The 21,545-nt window shown below is 46.5% G+C and overlaps 7 protein-coding genes across 7 annotated transcripts; 4 read left to right on the forward strand and 3 right to left on the reverse strand.

Moving 5' to 3' along the window:
* Positions 1–75: 75 nt before the first annotated feature.
* On the forward strand, positions 76–1,506 carry ABOM_008069 (uncharacterized protein; the record flags this gene model as incomplete). The annotated part of the gene is made up of 6 exons (XM_022535198.1): positions 76–216; positions 275–402; positions 465–564; positions 621–762; positions 821–1,029; positions 1,084–1,506. The coding sequence occupies 6 exons, from the start codon at positions 76–78 to the stop codon at positions 1,504–1,506; spliced, it is 1,143 nt and encodes a 380-aa protein (XP_022387224.1).
* An 824-nt stretch (positions 1,507–2,330) lies between these two features.
* ABOM_008070 (uncharacterized protein) lies at positions 2,331–3,703 on the reverse strand (the record flags this gene model as incomplete). The annotated part of the gene is made up of 2 exons (XM_022535199.1): positions 2,331–3,527; positions 3,686–3,703. 2 exons carry the CDS (start codon positions 3,701–3,703, stop codon positions 2,331–2,333), a joined length of 1,215 nt encoding a protein of 404 aa, XP_022387238.1.
* A 2,377-nt stretch (positions 3,704–6,080) lies between these two features.
* On the reverse strand, positions 6,081–7,052 carry ABOM_008071 (uncharacterized protein; the record flags this gene model as incomplete). The annotated part of the gene is made up of 3 exons (XM_022535200.1): positions 6,081–6,237; positions 6,321–6,398; positions 6,457–7,052. 3 exons carry the CDS (start codon positions 7,050–7,052, stop codon positions 6,081–6,083), a joined length of 831 nt encoding a protein of 276 aa, XP_022387239.1.
* Positions 7,053–8,144: 1,092 nt separating this feature from the next.
* Positions 8,145–8,494, forward strand: ABOM_008072 (uncharacterized protein; the record flags this gene model as incomplete). The annotated part of the gene is made up of 2 exons (XM_022535201.1): positions 8,145–8,370; positions 8,433–8,494. The coding sequence occupies 2 exons, from the start codon at positions 8,145–8,147 to the stop codon at positions 8,492–8,494; spliced, it is 288 nt and encodes a 95-aa protein (XP_022387236.1).
* A 2,145-nt stretch (positions 8,495–10,639) lies between these two features.
* ABOM_008073 (Fic family protein) lies at positions 10,640–11,879 on the forward strand (the record flags this gene model as incomplete). The annotated part of the gene is made up of 2 exons (XM_022535202.1): positions 10,640–11,148; positions 11,216–11,879. The coding sequence occupies 2 exons, from the start codon at positions 10,640–10,642 to the stop codon at positions 11,877–11,879; spliced, it is 1,173 nt and encodes a 390-aa protein (XP_022387237.1).
* A 4,313-nt stretch (positions 11,880–16,192) lies between these two features.
* On the forward strand, positions 16,193–16,900 carry ABOM_008074 (uncharacterized protein; the record flags this gene model as incomplete). Its single annotated transcript, XM_022535203.1, has 1 exon — positions 16,193–16,900. One exon carries the CDS (start codon positions 16,193–16,195, stop codon positions 16,898–16,900), a length of 708 nt encoding a protein of 235 aa, XP_022387240.1.
* Positions 16,901–16,964: 64 nt separating this feature from the next.
* ABOM_008075 (ABC transporter ATP-binding protein) lies at positions 16,965–21,029 on the reverse strand (the record flags this gene model as incomplete). The annotated part of the gene is made up of 5 exons (XM_022535204.1): positions 16,965–17,830; positions 17,874–17,996; positions 18,043–19,837; positions 19,884–20,547; positions 20,593–21,029. The coding sequence occupies 5 exons, from the start codon at positions 21,027–21,029 to the stop codon at positions 16,965–16,967; spliced, it is 3,885 nt and encodes a 1,294-aa protein (XP_022387241.1).
* Between the last annotated feature and the right edge of the window lie 516 nt (positions 21,030–21,545).

Here is a 21,545-nt window from a genome sequence, read left to right on the forward strand (position 1 = left end):
TTCCCCACGCTCATCCGAACCTGCTGTTGACAAATGTCGACAAAGACCGCCTTGGGATAACGCTTGCTGCGCAAGATGCTCAGTCCTGCTGTGGTGGAGTTATGGACACTGTATTCCTTTGGAGTGGCAATAACGCTGCTTAGAACATATGCACGATACAGAGCCGTGGGGTGGAAGCAATTTGCGGCCGACGACTACTTGGTATGGGTTGGAATTGTGCGTATCCTCAAAATTGACTGTATCCTATCTTCAATCAATGCTAATTTACTGAAAGCTATTCTACACGGCGCAGACAGCGCTTGCATATAGCGTGAGCAGTGTGGCCCATGGCCTGGCGAACAGTGGAATGACAGACGGCCAGCGCGCGTCACTGTCTATTGACGATCCAGAATACTATCAAAGGTGCGTCGTACCTCAGTTGACAAGCATAAAGCGCCGTGGAAGCTAAAAAACAGCGATGATAGAGTGGTCGGTTCGAAAATCCAGGTTGCGGGCTGGGCTACTTATATGGCGTTGATTGCGTCCCTGAAGCTGTCAATGATGGCCTTCTACGTCCGGCTCACGGTAGGAACCCGAATATTGGTCACTGTATATAATGACCAGTCACTGACATACCGCAGAATGGCCTTGGTCACCGCTATCGCATTCCAGTTTGGGCTGGGTTTGCGCTTGTCATTGGAAGCTTCATGGCTAGTATCATCGTCATTCTTGCAGCCTGCCGGCCATTCCACAATTACTGGCAGATCTACCCAGACCCTGGAAGTATGTATCCCTCTCTTCTGATATCGGATGCCCCGCTAACCTGAACTCTCACCTTTAGACACCTGTCAGCCCGCTATCTCCAAGGCGGTTATCTGGGTCACCTTCATCGCCAACATCATCACCGACCCATACCTCATCTTCATACCAATCCCCATGTTGTGGAAGTCTAGCCTGAAGCTTATCAAGAAAATCGCGACAACCGTTGTGCTGGGCGCCGGTGTGTTTGTTCTCGTCTGCGCCACTCTCAAGAGCGTCTTCCTTATCACGGTACGTCTAAGTCATTTTCCCTTCACGTAGGGCCATCTCTAAACCACATACTAGGACCCACTGAACGGCGCCGAAATTGCCAATTCATGGGGCACACGCGAGACCTTTGTCGCGGTCGTCACCACCAACCTCCCGATGATCTTCCACCTCTTCAGATCCTGGCTCAACGTGCTCTTCGGCAGTGCCTTCCAATCGACCGAGAAGACCTCATACAAGTCACCGTGTATCGGCGGTAGCGAATTCACTGGCCGAAATTATCGAAGTCGACGCGGACCCCCTAGCGTGAACCCCATCACCAACATGACATTCAGTGAGAGCAAGGAACGGATAGTCGAGGATGTTAAGATGCAGAATATGCACATATACTCGGAGCCTGTGGCCGACAGCACCGTGTTCAAAGGCATCGTGGTCTCCAACCAGATCGAGGTCACCCATGAGACTAGAAGTAGCCATATCGGTCGATATTCAGAGAGTTAGTTGAGACAGATCTCATTCCAGTCACCCCCCAATATTAGTAACAGTAGAGTTGGAGACGTTGTATACCGCATAGTGGGTAGTAACAATCTCAAGCCCGCTCGTCAATGGCACACCAAGATTCCCGCTGTAGGCTGGGACGGTGAGTGTCATTGTCCAAGACGCTTCGGTATGTGTCCTGAAGGAACATTTGTACAAAACATGCCATTAATAATATTGGGGGCTACTCTGCGAAACCCGTAGAATGCATTTCGCACCAAGATCGGAGCTCTGTGTCTAACGATCTCAGATGAGCGCGAATGATCCAAGTTTCGAAGATTGTAGAAATACACCTCTAAAAGGACATTGATGACGATCCCCCACTGTTAATGAAACGCAGTTAAGAATAGACACAATTCTACTGTTCGGGGCACGCGCCATTGGCCGGGCAAGGCAAAATTTATTTCCAAGCGGTAGGTTTCTACTCCGTGAGCCAAACGCCCTGGACGTTGTGGGGACGAGGAACGTCCAGTTTACCGTCAATCAGCGTTGGTGTAATATGTTCAATAAATCCATACAAAGCACTCCTTATATACATGTAGAGGTTCGCATAAAGCCGTATACATGTCATCCGAACGCCATGCTCGCGAGGTGAAACCAAGCTTGTGATTAGGGAAGGAACAGAGTCAGAATGCGCTATTAATAACAATCAATTGGCCACACAGTGGGGAATCTAAACGTCGTAAGCTCGTAACAGTCTAAGCACGCCAGAGATGGTAGAGAAGATGTCAAGGAACAACAAGTATACGACATCAACTGAGTAGGGATGCAGACAAGGGAATTAAGGACTAAGAGTCGCGGTGAGTGCCTTGGTTTTCTGATGGGCTATGCTCTTCGCGGTGGGGGGTTGTAGGCGTAGTAGGCGTGTTGTTCACAGGGCTGGCGAGCTCGATTTGAATTGTAGGCAGAGGAGTGAGCTCCCGCAACTGCGGCGGTTGGTTACCTCGCTCTGCGGTTGGACTTTCATACGGAGGCGCGTCTCCCCAGTCCAGCTGTTCATAGTCCGGAGGGGGGATATGAAGAGCCCCTAAATCGCCTTCGCCAGAACTCGGAATCATCGAGTGGGTGGAAGCAGCGTGCGATTGGACTGGGGTCAAGCTATCTTGTTCAGATGCCGCAGTGTCTGCGGAATGAGCGGATGAGTACGACTCGCCGCGTGAATGAACATTTGTCAGACTAGATGTGGATGAACGATTGGCCGTTTCCGTGCTTATCGTATCGGTGTTGGATAGAAGAGGGCGAGAATCCGTATCAGGCCCATCAGGCGAGGTGCTGCGCATACGCGTTCCATCGTGTCGCACATAGCCCAATGCTGCATAGCTGACACTGGAAATGCGCCTCTCGCGACCGCGACTCCGAGCCTCTGCTAGAGTCAATGCAGAGGAAAAATTGGTGTTGCTCCCGTTGGCAGAAGAACGGCTCTGGGCTCGAGCACGACTCTCTTGGCGAAGCTGCTCGAGACGGATATAATCCCCCCGAGCACGAGCCTCACGACGCTCCTCTCGCCTGACCTCTCGCTCTGCTATCTCCTGTCTTCGCTGCTGGCGGATTTGGTAAAGGGACTCCATCAGATCCTCCCTGCGGGACTCCTCTTCCTCGGCAGTCTCGGGGAATTCAACGACGACATCCATGCCGCCCCGCTCTCCTTCTCGGGCAATGACCTGTTCTGAGGGTTTCGGACTCGACGAATAGGCAGGAAGGGTGATGACGGAACGGACTGAGGTCTCACGGCGAACTGCACTATTGGTATTCATTTCTGATCCTCCTTCCACAGGCCTGGTGTTCGGGCCGGTTCCCTCTCGATTTGATGACGCCCCATCATTTGGAACTTGACCATATGACGCTCCAGCTTGCCAGCGATTCCATCGGTCTTTCAAAGACTTCCCCGGGATGTATTTTGGACGACAGTTCATGCGGCGGAGGGTGCGCAGGGTGAAATACGTCATTAGAATGACGGCTAATGCGAAGACGATGGACGCCGCGCACTGTCACAATAACTCGTCAGCGAGGTCGGGGAAAAAAGATGAGAGACTGATCACTGAATCCTCTGGCGATAGACTTACTATGATAAAGATATTATTCCTGCGAGACGTCTCGGACCGAGCTTCATGATTGTTGTCCGCGCCCGGCGGGCCACTCTGACGGGCGACAAGCCGTCCATATTGAGATGGGATATACATTCTCCGCAATCCCCAGGAGGAGGGAGCAAAATAGACTATCCAGTGAATTCTCAGCTATTCAACATGCGGAATGTGACGACAAGGAATTCATGGTCAGGATTCTGGAAAGGTAAGATGGAAAGAATGTTCTCCGTGGGTTAGGCAAACCAGCGGAATGGGCGGATGGCTGGGCAGGCTGAGCCAGTCTCGGCGATGATATGAGAGATGGCAGGCGCCAAAGTAACGCTAGCGTGCAATCACATTCGTTACACCAGATCAATGGTGGCTTATATACAGGGAGGAAAAAAGAATGAGATCATTCATCACGAAGAGGATAGTTCAGCAGAAAAGAAGCAAGGAGTGGAGTCTCCCAGTCTTCTCATTATCATTACTCCGTCCTGGAGCTTCTCATATTTGGTAGGCTGGGACGAGGCGGCGAGTGGATCGGGTATTCATTTTGTATGGTTCTGTAACATATTTTTAGATTTTAATTTAGTTACGGGTTTTTAGAAAGCTTATCTAATACTTTTGGGCCCGGTTGCAACATCAAAGATGATCAGTCATCCTACATTGTGTAGCATAGCCTCCTCATCCGTCGCATGAAGCCTTATGAAAATCCGGGGGATTCAAAGGTATAGAGAACGTTGTACTGGTATCCTACCCTTCTCTACAACCTCGTCAAAACGGCCCGTGCGCGGCTTACCGGCTACTATATCCGCTACGTAGTCCAAGAGTTATACTATACTTAGTCTCGCGTAGTGAAGCCATTGAGCCCCTTAATTCCTTATAACCCCACTCATATATGCTACAGGAACGCATACAATCCGGTCGCTATATAAGTTGAACGTAGGATGCTCTTGGTCAACGGTTGGGGTTGTAAGTTGGCTCCTGTAGCTTGCAAGGATAGGCATGAGCCATGCAGGTGAAACTCCAAGCTATGCTATACATTGCTGATTGAAAAAGACGATGGTATGCGTACGTAGCTAAGGAATAATGTTGTCGCAAGAAACAAGGAAAGACTACTAGATATTACTCCGTAAACACGCTAATCTCGCGGTCACCACGGGCCGCGTGTTGTCAGTTACGATTTCACTGCTCTGCATTTTTAACAAAAGTCAGGTAACTAGCTAACCAGGAAGAAAGACGGATTCATGTCTGCAAGTTACAATTGTAATCCAGACAATTATGTTTGATTTCGAGCGATAAATCAAAATTCTCGGCTGACCCAGGTTGTTTAACGTATTATATTTTAAATTAGATGTTTCCAACTCAGGGGAAGAGCGGTCCATGATATCACGTGACCACAGGGGCTTAGAATTTATTAGCTGAAGCGCTGTATCTAGAAACCTGAATATATGTCTATTGTCGGCTATTCCGTCATCTGGCCTTTGCTAGGGTTTCTCGGTGTAGTATATGACCTGACCACGAAGTATAGCATTAACTATATAAGATAGATAAGTGTTTTGAGAGTAGCCATGAACAAGATCATAAAGACCGATAGCTATTATAGTCGACGTAACTCGAATAACCTGTAGGTTGTTCAGCAGCTCAACTGCCGTTGGGCTTACGACAGTATTTTTACTCATGGGTGCTTATAACTCTATAAATGTGACAGCTCCATGGTTTTCTATATAGATTACAGCACTTAAGCCCTTCAAACGGTCCTACTAATCGCATAATAATCTCCTGTGATATTCAAGCCTTTCCCTGCACCATTTTATTTCTCTTATCTTATAAGCATGCCATCCAACCAGTTAAACGCTACCATCTATGTGTTCCAGCAGGAATTGGTATCAGTATAATAGTTGTATTCAAGCCGATGTTAGATAACTTAATACCACCATGGATTGGCATACGAATTAGGATTAAGATAGTATAAACTCATATCCACGCAATCGTGTAGACATCAGGCGTAAGGGAAGCCATCGTTGCCATAATACAAGCCGAACAAAAATATATCCTAATTGTTGAACGTTCACATCTGCGGATATAGAGGGAATGTGACTAGGTCCAGGAAGGAAATTGTCAGGAAGAGGAGTAATCAGCTATAGCCTTTCCCACTACTATAGCGCCGCTGCCCCCTTATCTATTCACACTGTGGAGTATAATCGACATAACCCCCCAGGAGGATCGTTGGTGGGTTCATGATATCTCCATATAGCAGAAGGATACACCTGTTTGCGGGTTAACAAGTTATTAGATAGATTCTCACTATTCAAGACAGTCAACTGTACCCGAGGTTATCAGAATATGTTATAAAGGTGGTGTGTGAAGGTCAAAGAGTATAAAGATTTGCACCGTTTTTCCAATTAGCTGTACTAATGAATAAATTCAAAACCTATCACGAAGTAAAAGCAAAGATGGACTTCTCCCATAGGATCAGAGTGTCCACTTGCTCATGTCTGGGTGAGGATTCTTGTCCTTATACCAGCCATATTTATCTTGAGGCTTCGCCATGTCCCAAGCAATCCATTGGGTATCCCGCCACACGATATCCGCCCCTGCAGGCTCACTCATTCTAAAGCTGGTGATATAACTGTTAATAAATTAGATAGCGTTTTTCATTAATCTTGCCCAAAGAATACCTCATTATCGTTGTCAACAGGAATTATTACGTACGCCTTGTTCGCCGCTCCGTCCCAGAAGACGTGCTCTATATCTTGGAGCGCCGGTAAAATTCCCGAGCTAAGGCAATCGCTGGACGATAGAAGAAGAGTCAAAATTTGTATCTTGATAGAAGAAGATAGAAACTTACAGCCAGGCAAGTTTAAAGGCTTGGCGTATCTGCTCACGCCCCGAGGCGTCCAAGCCCCAGAAGATAGCCTCGCTCAGTTGCACCCCAGGTAGGTAGTTCATAAGAATGAAGAGAATATATCCACCAGGCACTGGGTCTGTTTCCTTCTGAAGGTCGTTCTTCATGATCATAATACTCGGGGTGGACTGACAGCCGTTAATTGTCAGGGTTCTCAGTGCGTCTACTTGACTAGTAATGAAAAAGTCGCGCCCGTAAGAGGCTGAGGCTTGACTAGCCCTGAATTCAGCCGGCGCGTACTCAGTTCCTTCAAAGGGAACCCTGAGAATGCATGAGCTGTGTAAAGCTTCATTAGGCCTGGGTAGTGGAATATACTGCATGAATATTTTCATCACGCCGCGCCGAGTGCCGTCCAGCAAGTCGTGGCATAAGAAAGTGCCATATGCACCACCGATGACTCGATGCTTGTAAAAGTCATCACCACTAGCCTGGCTGTTCTTCTCGCTGATCACTTTCGTCAAGGTCCATGTTGAAGCCCCTTCACGTGCAAAGTCAACCTCTCTGCCTGGCCATTCATCAAAAAAAGTTCTTTCAGTCATTTCGTTGACTGTCCACAATTAGATGCCATGACAATGTCACGAGATGAAGAAAAGTAGTTTTAGTTGAGGCTAACAGCGTGAAGGGTCAAATGAAGGGATGGTCGACTGGAGGGGGTAGAGGGTAGTCTACGTAGAGCTGATATAACACAATATGCACCAACAGTTGGGTATGGGTTCCTAATGCATTTTGGGACGTGGCGAACTATGGGTCGAGTGTCATTTCAAGGAATCCAAACCTTCTTCACACCTAGAAAAACTCATAAATTCCACGGTTCATATAATCCGAGGCGACTGTTTTGTGACTTTTGTCCCGTTTGAACCGCTTGAACTGCATGAATTATATGAATTACGTGAATTGTATAAGTTGTGTGAATTGCGTAAATTAATTGATCCATAAGTTTCAAGGGGGCTATAGGGTCATGTATTCTTAACTTATTTAAATACTATGCTCCGCATGTCTTGAGCAGCAGTCCTTGATCTGCTGGCCTCCCGGTACCTAGTAACGATGGCACCGCAAGCAATTGCCCTCATAAAACTGCCCCTACCCGACCTTGTTAGAGGGCTTGGAATTCTAAGTCCAGTGCTTTACACAACAAGTACTTTGTTGGATCCATGGAGGAGTGGCCAATGTCGAGGAAGAGGTTCGAGCTGCAATCCCGGTATGAACTAACCGGTGATACGTCAGTTATCTCGTAGACAAGCAGAGTCGCGGTCACGGAGGCGAATATCAATGTTGAATATGTTGTGGTGAGTAATTAGTCAGGAGTACAGGGGCGCGTCTGTTGGACAAGTGATGGGGGCGATAGTATGCAAGTCGATAAATATGGACACCCGCTTTGCAGACTATAAAGCGGCCGAGGCCCATGAATTGGCAGAAAGGTCCCAGATATGTTCTGCATGACCACTGCTGGCCATTTAAGGATTGTTGGAGAGGTCAAAACGCCATGGGTTGAAGTCCATCAACTTGCTAGGTCTCTTGCTCTTGGTCTGGCAAAGGTTCGACATCTTTTCGGTACTGCACTCCTGCACTACATAATATGCATTCTAACTAGATTACAAAGCCAAATTGCAGAATACAGGATGCTGGCCAACATGCGCTACGGGTTCTTAGCCATGTATGAGGAGATGATTTTCTTCCGCCAGATTTTATCGAATGGCAGCTGGGTTTTGCAGTACAGCACGCCCGTTAAAAGCAGCACTGCGGCACAAGAAGACCTTGACGGTGACTATGAAGATCGAGTTTCCGTACGGGAGTGCTTCCTGCACCTGATACAACTAGCCGATACAACCCACATTGCGGGAAACCCCCTTCCCTATGGTACAGTGGGTGAAAGAAACTCTATACGGCTGTGGTCTGGTAGTTGTTGATATCTCGGAAAGCTCTGTGTGTCTGTTGCTCTGCTTCATATGGCGACTTCGACCAAGCCCCTCGGGATTATTAGGCTGTATAGCCGAACAACCGGAGGTGTCCTGGAAGGGTCTGACCATGCAAGTGTCAACCTACATATCAATAGAAAGAGGAGGAAGAGTGCTAAAATCAGACTCTGCACTTCCACGTGGTGGCACCTGGGCAATGCAACTGCAAGTTGTAGCCAGAGCAGAGACGTGCCGGATATAAATCAGCACCCGCAATGTCAATCCCGATTCCTTACACATACATAGAAGATCTTTGGCCTCGATTGGAATGTTGATATCCACCGTTTCCTATCAACTTGGGCACCGGTAGGGAATATACACTTGTAGTGCAGATACACCCTCTACCCTCCACATCTAGTTAGGGCAGGTGCAGGTGACCTCATTGCCTTCCTCCTTTGTCAGGTGGTTCAGGTTTGCTGTCTTCTTCTTCCTCTCACTCTCCTCCTCCTCTTCCTCTCCTCAATAACAACGCATTCTGTCGATGGCCCATCTGAACGGCCTTCACTCCTCCTGCTTCTCAAAAACGCGATTCTCACTGACCTACCTGAGCAGACTTCTCTTCCTCGACAATAACAACACAGTACATCCATAGTGGTCCACCTGAACAGCCTCTTTCATCCTCCTCCTCAACAACGACAATACGATTCAAACTGGGCCATCTGAGTAGCCTCCAGTCCTCCTTCTCCTTCCACTTCTCAACAACGCGATTCCACTGGCCTCCCTGGGTAGCCTCTTCTTCCTCAACAAAAACAACGCAGTCTATCCATACTGACCCACCGGAACAGCCTCCTCCTATTCTTACACCTGCACCTATTGTTACACTTCATCCTATATTTACACTTATTCCTATTCTTACATCTGCTCCTATACTTACCTGCTAGTCTTATCCTATTCTTATCCTCTTATCCTACACCTGTTTTTCTTCTTCTTCTTCTTCTTCTTCTTTGTCTGTCTATCTTGATTCTGCTTCTGTTGTCATTCTTCTCCAGTCTGTATTCTTTTCTCATCCTGTTCTTCTTCTTTATCCTCTGCCTATCCTTATTCTCCTGGTTATTCTTATTCGGCCTTTCTATTCTTACTCTCTGCTATTCTTACCATCCAGCTATTCTTACTATCCGCCTATTCTTATCCTCTGTCTATTATTATCCTTTGCTATTCTTACTATTTTTCTAGTTTTCTGGCTATTCTTACCCTGTGTCTATTCTTATCCTTTTTCTGCCTTTCTCTCGTCTTATGCCTGTGCCTATTCTTACTCCTATTCTTACTCCTATTCTTTCTATCTTTATCCTTCTGTGTTCATTCTTATCCTCCTTCTATTCTTATTTTGCTGCTGTCCGCATCTACCTTCTGGTGTACCTTTCCTTTTCTCCTACTGTTTCCTTCTAGTCTCTCTGTCTGCCAATCTCTTGTTTATTCTTACTACTGTCCCTTTTATACTTTCCCCATTCCGAACACCCTACCTAGCTTAGACGGCTCCTCGCACAACTACATCATCAGCACTAGCACCTGCCCCCCTAGTCGTGCAGGGTTTGTGTACGGCACCTGAGCAAGACTTGCACCTCTACGTGGTGTTCAGGACTAGTAGCCAGACGATGGTGAAACTAAGCAAGTCAGTTTCCTTTAGCCTCTCTGTCTACCCATATCATGTTTGTTCTTACTGCTGTTACCTTTGTACTGGACATAGTTAGACAGCTCCCTGCACACCTACATGCTTAAGCTTGTATATATTGTGTGGCATTGGAAACATCCAGGTCTAGGGTATGTACAGAGTCAATAGAATATATTCGATTAGAATAGCCAATTCGGTTTGTTCCTTTTATTTTAACACCCAGAAAATATATCATGATATAGGCTCAGCGGTATATACACGCAGTAATATACGTAGCTATACAGCCGTATTCATTCAGACACTCATTACCTACCGGTCTGTCTGAATCCCTGGAGCCTTGCATTATGTTGGTCAAGCAATAAGTATATTGTAATTGTACGCAAATATCACACCGAAGCCATTGAATACAGGACTCATCTTGAGATATGTGTGAATTCTTTGTGTTGTGTAAGGCAGCATCATTGTGACTCCATCATGACCTGGACATTGCTTCTGAGTTCTGGCTCATTCTCTATTCTCACAACCTACTGATCTTATTTTCCATCTACCCGATAATATCTAAATGGAGAACGTACCTCCACTCAGCAGTAAAGAACGCGAAAGGTCATGCTCCCCTCGTCGGAAGCCACTGGCCGGGCTCTTCGATAATCTGACGATTTCGCCCTCCACGAGCCGGACCTCCACAAGTATGACCAGCGCCATCAGCAATGCTTTTCAATCTCGGGGCTGGCCCCCCTCTATCTCAAAGGCTTCACACATGGATAATACACGCCTCTTCTACACGATCGCCATGGATTCGACCGCGCGGGCGTACATCCCGCTTGACCAAGACTCGCCCATGGACATGTTCAAAAAGGCGACCGATTTTTATAACGTTATTCAGGGGAAATTGAAGGAAAGAGGAAGCGACGGTGTCTCAATTCTCAGCGAGATCCTGACACGACACCTGGGGACCGTCATCTTTGGCAGCAACTACATTGAGCGCGCCGGTCTCAATCTAGAGGAGACGATCAAAATCTGCGAGAGAATCTTCCGTGGAGAATACGTGGACCCTGAGCATATTCCAGAGAGGTGAGAGATTGAGTATATTAAACCTTGCAATTATGACAATTGCTGATCAAACAATGTCCTTCCTTAGAGAGATTGACTACGAAAAGAAGCTTATCGGGACCATCCATTCCAAGACACGGGCCTCGCACATTATTCGAAGCCGGCGTGAGGTGGTTCAACACGCGCTGGCGTTAAACTTTCTCTCAACAGAAATGGTCGTGAAGGACAAGCCGTTGTCCGAGGATCTCGTCCTACGTACACATCACATCCTAACCGAATCAATCAACACAGCTGGAGGACTCCCGTGGGAGGAGTACTCGGGACGATATCGGAAGATCCATGTTCATGCTGGAAATACCAATTTTGTCTCGCCTAAATATATACCAGCAAAGATGCGAGAGCTGGTTTCCGAGTTCGAAAGAGATGCCCAGAAGATTGAAGCCAGCCATACCCTTGATCCCTTCACTCTCGCTGCTAAGTACTGCAATGACTTTGTGATGATTCATCCTTTTGCAGACGGTAATGGACGAATGTGTCGACTCATCATGAATGCAATTTTACTCAAATATGCTGGTATAGTTATTTGTCTCGGCGAGCATGACGAGAGCCGCCAGCAGTATATTAACATTCAAAGAAGAGCCGGAGAACGCATGGAAGGTTCGGGGGAACTTGCAGCATTGATTCTAAAGAAGTCAATTGCCAGATATCGGACCCTAAAACAGAAAATCAGTGGAAAGAAGCAGGTCTCTTGACATTTTCAAGTCTCTGCTTTTCTTGAATTTTGCTTTCTTTGAGCCAACGCATGCAGTCTATTTTCTTGTGATTAGGAACAACGACGCTTGCCCCATGTACTGCAGTGATGAAAATGACAAAGCTGCCGCATATCTCTTCATTAATATAAATTCACAACGTGCGCAAAACGTATCGAGTGCAAAGACGAACCATCAAAAGAGATTTCTCAACGTTATGTTTGCTTCTCTCAGACCTCATTATATGATAGTGCTTAAAAAGAGCTCGATTTGTGTCGACTGGCAGGTAATTGTTCACTATCTCGTGGAACAAGTCGTGTGAACAGACTTGCGAGAGTTACAGCGTCTCACTCGAGTATGTACACCATCTGCCTCAACAACAAGCTGCTCTTTGAGACCTTCTCCTGGCGGTGGTGGTGTAGCCCCTTCACAGAAACTTTACATGCATATGGCCTTTTCTGAAGTTGAATCCTCTTTTGACAAGGATATCTTTCATGAAGTCCTCGGAGTACTTTTATTGATCAATGCATACAGTAGTGTATGCGAATCTATTTATCGGTTATTCAAGTTGTTCAACAGGTAGATCCTTTACTTCATGATATGCTTGCATAAGCCTCTTTCACTTAACATTAGGGTACAGGCTGACAATATAAAAGGCTACATGGTAGATGACAACCGGACCTGCAAGCGGCTTATTTTAAATTCTATCTTATCCCATAGTCTGAGCTGACCGAGAACTCGAATCCCATTAGACATAACGCTAGTTGATGCCCTTTTACAGTACGAGGTCAGCAACCTTTGTATGATAGGTATATTTAGATCTAGAGAGATGGATAGCAACTTCAACTGCCTAGTTTGACCGAGTCCACCTTCCAGGTAGGTGCGTGCCAGGGCGGTTGACTGTAGCCTGGGCAGAGCATCACTTTACACAGTCATGGGTGCTGGGAGCGCGTACATACCAGACTGGTATTTGGAGGTCATCCTGTCTACTGACACTTCGCCAGCGCTATCACTGTTCGGGCAGCATTCGACTAAAGCCCAAGGCTTGAATACGATCAGCCGTAAATATTATCCTAGTTAGCTTTTGGAGTAGTCTATTTCCAAGCTCTATATAGTGACAGTCTTATTCAATATCGATCTTTTATTTCAATTGCACTACTCACTATTTATATGTTACTTTTTACCAATCAATAAAAGGTATGCGAAGCCCAAGTACTTACCCTATTGAAAGGACATGTAATCTCATTGATACTTCCACACTTTCTTAAAACCATTACCTGGAGAAGGAATCTCAGAAACTACAAGTACCCCTTTACATCGACATGCACTGTTTGACTCACCCTTGATCTAGTGCAGCCAATTTGAAAGTCATCACATTACAGTACAAGCTCACACTCTCAGTCTGTTCCCATGCCTGCCGCATTCACCGGCCATATAGAATACAAAGCTAGCTTTTCACGATGAACTGGAACAGTCACCGATTGCAGGGAACCATTCAAAGCGGTAGATTAATTAAGTACTAAATAAGTGACTTGACAAGCCAGTGCAGAGGTAGACATCCATTCATGTCTTGTCTTCGGTATATCTCTCCCTCGTAGCTATATAAACTACCATAATCCCTCTTCATCTCCCATATTGGTCCTCATATAAGCTTAATCATGATTCATAGTGTCTATCCCTCCATGTATATTCTCTTGTCTCGTATCAAAGAGTGAGACATCAGCAAATTACATAGCTACTACTACCAGCATCGAAATAATGCCCGTAAATATCGGCAGCCCACGAGTCTGTCTGATGCTTACGGTAAACCTTTACCATTTCATGATATATGTCTACCACACGATATGAAGTACATCCCTCTAAACAAACGGTATCTTCGAATATGGCTAAGGTGAGTAACAACTCCCGTTGATTTTGAGCATTTGGCTGGCTGGGTTGGTCTCCAGGCTCCGAGATGCCTGCCTCCCTGGACAAGAAACTATCACTATTCCATTACAAGCTCTCTTGACAGGATAGCGGTTATGTCTTGAAGATCATTCGTACTTCCTCAAGGTGTTTCATTAATTAGTGGTCAAAAGCTGATATTGGAGAGATTTTATAGTGCCGTTATTGCTCACGTACTAGAACATCGGGAAATACAATGCCAACAAAAGGCAGCAGATTTGCTATCGTAAGTTTCTCACTATGCACATATACATGATACTAATTCTTTTAGGGACAAGCCGCCATCCCATGTCCTCTTCTCCCGGCGCCGGTGGTGGTCATACTGCCGCCTCTGCTGCCCCCAAACCAAATCCCCACGGGTGAGACAAAAACAATTGTATTTCGAGGACATTATTCAGTATAGAATGAGGTCCCTCAATTACACCGTGAATTTCATACACAATCATTGGGAATCACATCGCTATATATTCACGAGCGACTTGGTCGACGACAATCTACGCGACTTGGACTTCTGGATATCGCTCGACAATGATAATAATATACGATAAAACTACGTTACCGACGCAGAGAAGTTCCTATTATTATAGTATACTTATACAAAATATAGCCTGAAATATATACAAGAATATATTGATTTGGATAAAGATATATCGGAGACATTGCATAGCAAATAACTAGAAATCTTTAAGCAAGTAGAAGATATACTGAGAATTTCTATCAATAATATAAAGTTATACGATGCTGTACAGCTATTGAGAAGACCGTCAAGAATATTAACAACTGAAGGGAGTTACGTATATCTATAATAATATCGAGTCAGATATCGAATTAGACATGATTATTAGTTTTTTGTTTGCTGATAACCATAATATATATATTCCCAGAGAATCTTACTAACAAAGATAAGACAGTAGATTCAGTATCGGTATATCTATTAGTTGCAGTATAATTATAATTTTAAATCATACTGAGAGAGAATAGAAGCCTATAATCTCGACTACGAGGCTAGAGATATTGATTGGATAAAGTCAGGATGTAAATAACTGCCAGAGATCTATATTATAGAAGGATTAAATCTGTTGAAGATACTATAAGTTAGTATAGTGTCGAAGACCGACATCAAATGGAAGCATCTTCATCTTCAACGATATTCGCACCAGATTGGAGTAAAGAATTTTCTTTCTGTTTTTCTGTTGTCTTTTATTATTATTGTCTTTGCTTTTTTCCTTTTTTTCATCTTTTCTTTTCTTTTTTTATGTCTTAGTTTTAGTTTTAGTTTTGTTAAGTTCTCACTCAGATTGAAGATGGTTTACTCCGTGCAAAACACAAGATCCATATGCGGAGTCGTAACCTTATCAACATACGGTAGTGATCTCAGTTCGTTCGTGAAAAGTCGTCTGTCATACTGGACAATGCTCCTTCCATGCAGTGGGATCGCGAAAGATTCCCAAACGAGCGTTTGTCTACCGAGACTTGTGCGTTGGTTCTTCTCGGGGTGGTTTGCGAGGCCCGCATGGGCGGTTGACAACTGGTTTGTTCCGAAGGTGAAGCCGGCCACACATGATTATCAGGCGGCAGTACTGCTCCAGGAGGGCGGATATGAATTGGAAGATGAGAATTGTTGTGCGACCTGTTCTGCCGATGGGGGTTTCCAGACTTCTGTGGTATGTACATTTTAGGACTTTCAACCCTGAACACCATTACATATTTATTATGTACAAGGAGAGCAAAGGTGTGTTACTAAAGCTACGTATCCATGGTTCTCGGTTTATATAGCGACCCCATGATGAAGTAATGTCAATTCAAATAATTTCGCCAACTTGAGATCTCGAGGTAAAAATGACATAACAACGGAAGTCAATTGCCTGACCGCAGCGTTATAATCAGCATCGTAGCTGCCCGATTTTCTTCATCACATCCCACGCTTCAAAAATGGGGAATTCACAGAGCCAGTCCGGAAGGTATTTGAATTATTGTGACTATGTTGCAGACATCCTGTGCTGTATAGCATGTGGGATCCAGATCACCGGGTGCGCAAAAAAGGATATAGTAAATGAGCGAGAAGACTGGAAGCGATCAGCCAGATGGCGTAGACATCTTTTCGCGTCAGCTGCAGAGCTGGAGCATATGTATTTCAGAAAAACGCCTAAACTGTGGTCCTACTACTACCGTGCAAGTCAGTCTACGTCTCCCTTCTCCGTTGACAGAAACTCACTGCAATAGTTCTCGTCGACTCCGAAGGTGATCGTTTGTCAGGAATATGCCCGAAGATCAATCATTCTAGAAAGCATGTTAATCGTGTACCCACTGATCCTCACAGAGCCCGCATTATCGGGCCGGCCAGGAAGGGGGGTCGAAACGTTGACTTCCGCATGGCTAAGATTGTTTGGGGCACTGAGCCGGACATACCGAAAGAGCGCATCGGGTATCCTATCCATGCACACTGCTGGGTGCTTCTTGACCGCGTGATTGGGCATGAAATCGTCCAGGAGCATCTGCGAGAATTCGCCCGAGCTGCGGACGCATATTGGTGGCGTAATATGGGAAGCTGGGGGGCCAGATTGTGGCATCATGAGGACGAAATGTCCTGCTATGGGACAAAGTCAGTGGTAGATTGGCATAAGCCGGTCATTTATCACGTTACGGGAAGCCCGTTGAGAATTCCGGGGATACAGAAATTGATTGTTCAGGCGACGCGAGAATGTCCGGGTGTAGATCTGCGAGGGCATTCGGCGATCGTTGACCTGCCGTTGGATATTGCGATTCTCATCGTCGATCTCATTTATGGGAGTCGCCCGCGTTCTGTGGAAAGACTGAATGATACGCGCAATTTTCTGGAAGTGTTTCAGTGGAAATTGCCCGATACATACTGGAAAACGCGGTGCGACTGTTGGTTGGTGTTTGAGATGGACGACCTCATCAGGGAGAAACGTGCTGTCAATTGGTCGAGGTTTTGTCTTGGACTGGAGGAGCTTCTATTGGAGAGGGGTTGGTACTGCAACAGTGGCTTGAGAACTCGTCATCGAGCTTTGACATCGCTCGCAGGTATCAAGAAGCACTTTTTGAACATGATTGAGTAACCAACGTGAACGTTGGTTCTATTGATTGCTTGAGATTCCTCCTAGCGATTTAACGTTATATGCACTATGTCCTATGTTGATCGTGTATCAATGCTTGCAGATGAGGCCGTTTTGCCAGCGTTTTGTATGGTCCGCTCTCAATAACACGCCCATGCTCCAAAACAACCACATTATCTGCGATTTCCATCATACCCTTTGCGTGGGTGATGATGATCACCGTCAGTCCTACCTGCGACGTCACTAACCTCTGCACAGTATGTCGGATGATTTCAGTGCTGGCTGGATCAAGGGCTGATGTAGCTTCATCTAAAATTAAAATCTGAGGCCGACGGACAAGTGCCCGCGCAATCACCACTCGCTGCGCTTGCCCGCCGGATAATCCAACTCCGCCATCTCCAATAATGGTAAAGTAGCCTTGTGGAAGGGATGATACGAACTCATCAATACCCGCTGCCTTTGCTGAATCGCGGACGTTGCGCGGATCCCGAAGAGGTCCTTCCAGCCCATAGCTAATATTAGCTTCGATAGTGCCCGGGAATATCGTAGGTTGCTGTGAGACAATCGCCACAACGGAGCGAAGAGTTGGCGCGTATAATCTACGTATATCAACGCCGCCAAGTGAAATGGCTGGCGCACTGTCTGAAGCGGGCGTTTCATACAGAGCTAGTAGCAGCGAGGCTACGGTCGACTTTCCTGACCCAGAGCGTCCCACGACTGCTGTACATGAGTTCTCGGGAATGGTAAAGGAAACGTCTTTCAAGACTGGTGCATTCGGACGAGACGGATACTGGAAGCTCAACCTGGTGATCTTTATCGGTGTTGGTGTTGCGACACGCAAACATCCCAGGTGCTCGTGCGAAGCCCCCGCGGCAAGATTCGCAAGCTGCAAGAGCCCGGACCCTCTCTCTCGCGATGCACTGATTTGCGGGACTGGAAAGTCAGCGAAGCCTACCATGTAGATGAGAATACTCACTCCAAGAAAGTACTACACTTGCGTATCCAATGCTGAATAACAGCATCGAGAGGACTGTCATGATATCCTCTACGGTGTATTCTAGAACCGACACCAGAAGTCCTCCGTAGTAGATGATCAGTGCTATGACTGTTAGAAAGAATTGAATGCTTGTTGTTTGGCCACGTACCGCTCACGAAGACGATAGTGGACTCGACCAGCCCAAAGAGAAACCCCGTGTAACCCGCCTTCCGTAGCCCCGTTGTGAGGCATTTGAACAAGGCTTTCGTATGTTTGCTCTGGAAGAACGGTTCTAGTGTCAGGGTACGTACTGTGCGTATCTCCGAGAACGTCTCAACGAATACCTCCGACGCTGCACCCCTGGCCTCGTTACAGCGTCTATCCCACAGTCCGCTGGTCCGTTCAAACCCTCTTGTGATTGCGTATATCACAGGCCCAATGGAAAGTGCAACCAGAGTCAGCTTCCAGCAAACAGCCAAGCTCCATACGGTCGCTATCACGGCGATTGAAGCTGCAACCAAAGCGTAACCACCGAAGCGGCTAAGTATCTCTCTCATTTCTTCGCCATCTCGGGCAAGGCAAGCGGTCAGCTGTGATGGACTGTTTCCCTCCTCTTCGAACCATCGCTTCGGCTGATCGAGAACTCGGTGGAAGGCTCTTTTTCGGAGGCTGTCCACCCAAGCTTGGCTACAAAGATTGAGGAGATAATGCATGAAGAAGGACACTATTCCGTCAGATATCGAGACCCCCAAAACAGCCAGGGCCCATTTCAGAGCACTCGTCTTGTTAAAAAACGTTACTTGCAGTTTCGATAAGAAGTAGGCGAATATTGGGGTGGTGCTCGAGTGGCAAAGGGTAAACAGAACCCCAAGGAGCAGAAGAACACGCTGCCTGATAGTAAGATTAGGTATGATCGTAAGCATTATGTGGAAAAGAGACTTCATCTGTCGTCGGTCCTTTCTTTTGTTTGGTAATTTGTGAGAGTGAGTTGGCCTAGTCTTTGCCCCCTCCCGTTCAGTATCAAATTCGACCAGCTGCACTCCATCTTGCAGGGCGTCTTGCGGTGTGGGAACGATTGAAAGTCGGGATCTTGGTTGGAATTTTTCATTGTGAAAGGACTCGGGCCTTAAGCCTATAAGCACAGAGGATATACGTCGGTTTTTATCAACCGGCATGTCAGCCGAATTAACCAGGGTGGTCTCTGAGAGTATGCTATGAATTCTGTCGCCACCAGAGTCATCCAATAGGTGGCTTTCCTCATTTGAAGGAAAGAAATCCTCATTCCCAAGGACTTTCTCAAGCTCACATCTATACCCAGCTTGTACAACTGAGCCTTGATCCAGGACATACACAAAATCTCTATCCAAGATGTGCGACATGTCGTGCGTTATAATGATGGTTGTTTTTCCTTTACGCCACTCCCGGATTGCTCGGATCACCTCATAACGATTCGTCCCATCTAGAGCGCTTGTAGGCTCATCCAATATCAAGACTGGTGTATCTCTCAATCTAGCCCTGGCGATTGCAACCCTTTGTCTCTGGCCGCCACTTATAAAACTACCGCCATAACCCACACACGTGTCAATACCGTTGGGCATGTGGGCGATTACGCTTTGTAGCATCGCTAGATCAATGCATTCCTGAACGTCTTCTTTTCGGATTTGATCATAGTCGTGCCGTCCAAATGCAATGTTCATAAAGATCGATTCGTTGAAGAGAATGCTCCGTTGTTCTACCAGGGTGAAATTGTTCCGGATCCAATTCTTACTCAAAGTTTGTATGGGTGTGCCATCTATGAGAATGCCACCGGAGGTTGACAAGTATATCCGGGTGAGTAGTTGTCCCAGGGTACTTTTCCCAGATCCACTCTTTCCGATGACGAAAGTTGTCTCCCCCGCTGGGAAGAAGAAGCTTGCCGAGTTTAAGCTGAGCCTCTCGGGCTGAGACGAGTATGCGAAAGACAGCTAAGACAGTTGGAATCGTCCCATAACACTAGGTTTGAATACTTACATCGCTCACTTCAATATCACCATCGCAATGACGGGGATACACTGCTCCTTCCATTTCCTTCGGGCCGCCATCTTTGGTCTGCCGGCTCAAGGTCATTCTCAATGCGGAAGCTGCAACCGCACCTTTATCCAACACGATTAATTGAGTCATGATAAATTCCATGGACTGTGCCGCTGTGAGACAGGCCCAGAATGTCCTCAAAACGTCACCGGGTGAAAGCCGTCCAGACGATGCCAAAGAGCTGCCGTACCAGAAGCCCTGAACAAACATGCCGTACGTCATCAATCGAATGAGCGCTATCTGAATAGAGTTCAACCGCGCCTGCTTAAGAAACTGCGACGCAGCCTCGTCAATCCTGTTCGAGAAATTGCGAAGCTCAAAGGCTTCCCCGTTTAGGCACTTGATAGTATCAATCGAAGCGGTGGTGCTGTTGACAACCTTGGAAGCGCTTGCCAACGCAGCCTGCTGTGCTTCAATATTTAACTTCATCTTGGAAGAGATAAACGAAGCCATGGCAGAGAAAACCGGGATCCCTGCTAGCGTGACCAGAGAAAGCTTCCAGGAGGTGTAGAACGCAAGAGCCAGCGAGCCAATGGCTCGGAAGCTATACTGCAATAGCAATCCCAAAGGCTGGGAGGTTGACTTCTGTAACTCATATATTTGGCTATGAGAGGTTAGATAAGTACAAAACGACCCGGATATGACTGACGCTTGAAGACTGGATAAGAATGTTCGGGCTCCATCTGGTTGTGTCTCGAACCATTCCTGATCTTTCTGCAAAAGCCCACTGAAGAGGGTGCGGCGTGCATTGGCGACTTGCAGCTCTCCGAAGGCCACAAAAAGAATGAAATAGATGCTGTTGCAGAACCAACTATAGACGCCTAAGCATGCTAGTTTGACACAGCTTGTTCTTGTCTTTTGAATTAGTTCTTGGACAGATATTTGATCACTACCAAACAACGCCAAAGAGTTGAATGCCTCCCCAAGGAGTGTAGCAAAAATCGGAGAGCTAGCACTGGCTAATGATGCAAAAAGAATGGCGAAGCAAAGAGTTGGAATGTGTTTTTTGGTGGTGAAGCTGAAGAGCGACAGCCAACTCGGCTTCCACCCCAGGCAGCGTTTGAACTGGACCAGGATACCTGTCATGCTGTAGGTCAATATTCCATAGCTCGGGGAGCATATCCAGCATCTTGAGTCGGAGAGATGACCTGAACAGGGATGCAGGGGAGTGGAGGGCTTCAGGAGACAAAACATAAATTGAGGGGATGGGCTAGCCATGGACACAAGCCATCTAGAGCCATTGTATCGAATTTGACTTCAGTATTCTTTTGTTCTGACTTGGAGGGGTTGTGGGGAAGTAAGAGAATAGGTTGCGCTGCTATTGTTCTTGGTTGAGTCGGCGGTCATCAATGGTCCCGTGCCGGCTCTTAACACCATTGTATGTATCCAGTACCAAACTACCTACACAGACATCCACAACCGCATGTAATGTATGTACACTTTTGCGTTCAAAAAAGAGAAATTCTATAAAAGCCGAGGGTAATCATCTATCAGATGTCAAAGCCATCTGGACCGCGCTCCGGCCCTACGTCCGGAGACGCTGTAGAGTCTACAAAGTGAGTAGAGAGTCATTTGTAAATACTCCGCCGACCGCATTTTTGA

This window comes from Aspergillus bombycis (assembly GCF_001792695.1).
Source record: "Aspergillus bombycis strain NRRL26010 chromosome Unknown contig00069, whole genome shotgun sequence".
Classification (NCBI taxonomy): Eukaryota; Fungi; Ascomycota; class Eurotiomycetes; order Eurotiales; family Aspergillaceae; genus Aspergillus; species Aspergillus bombycis.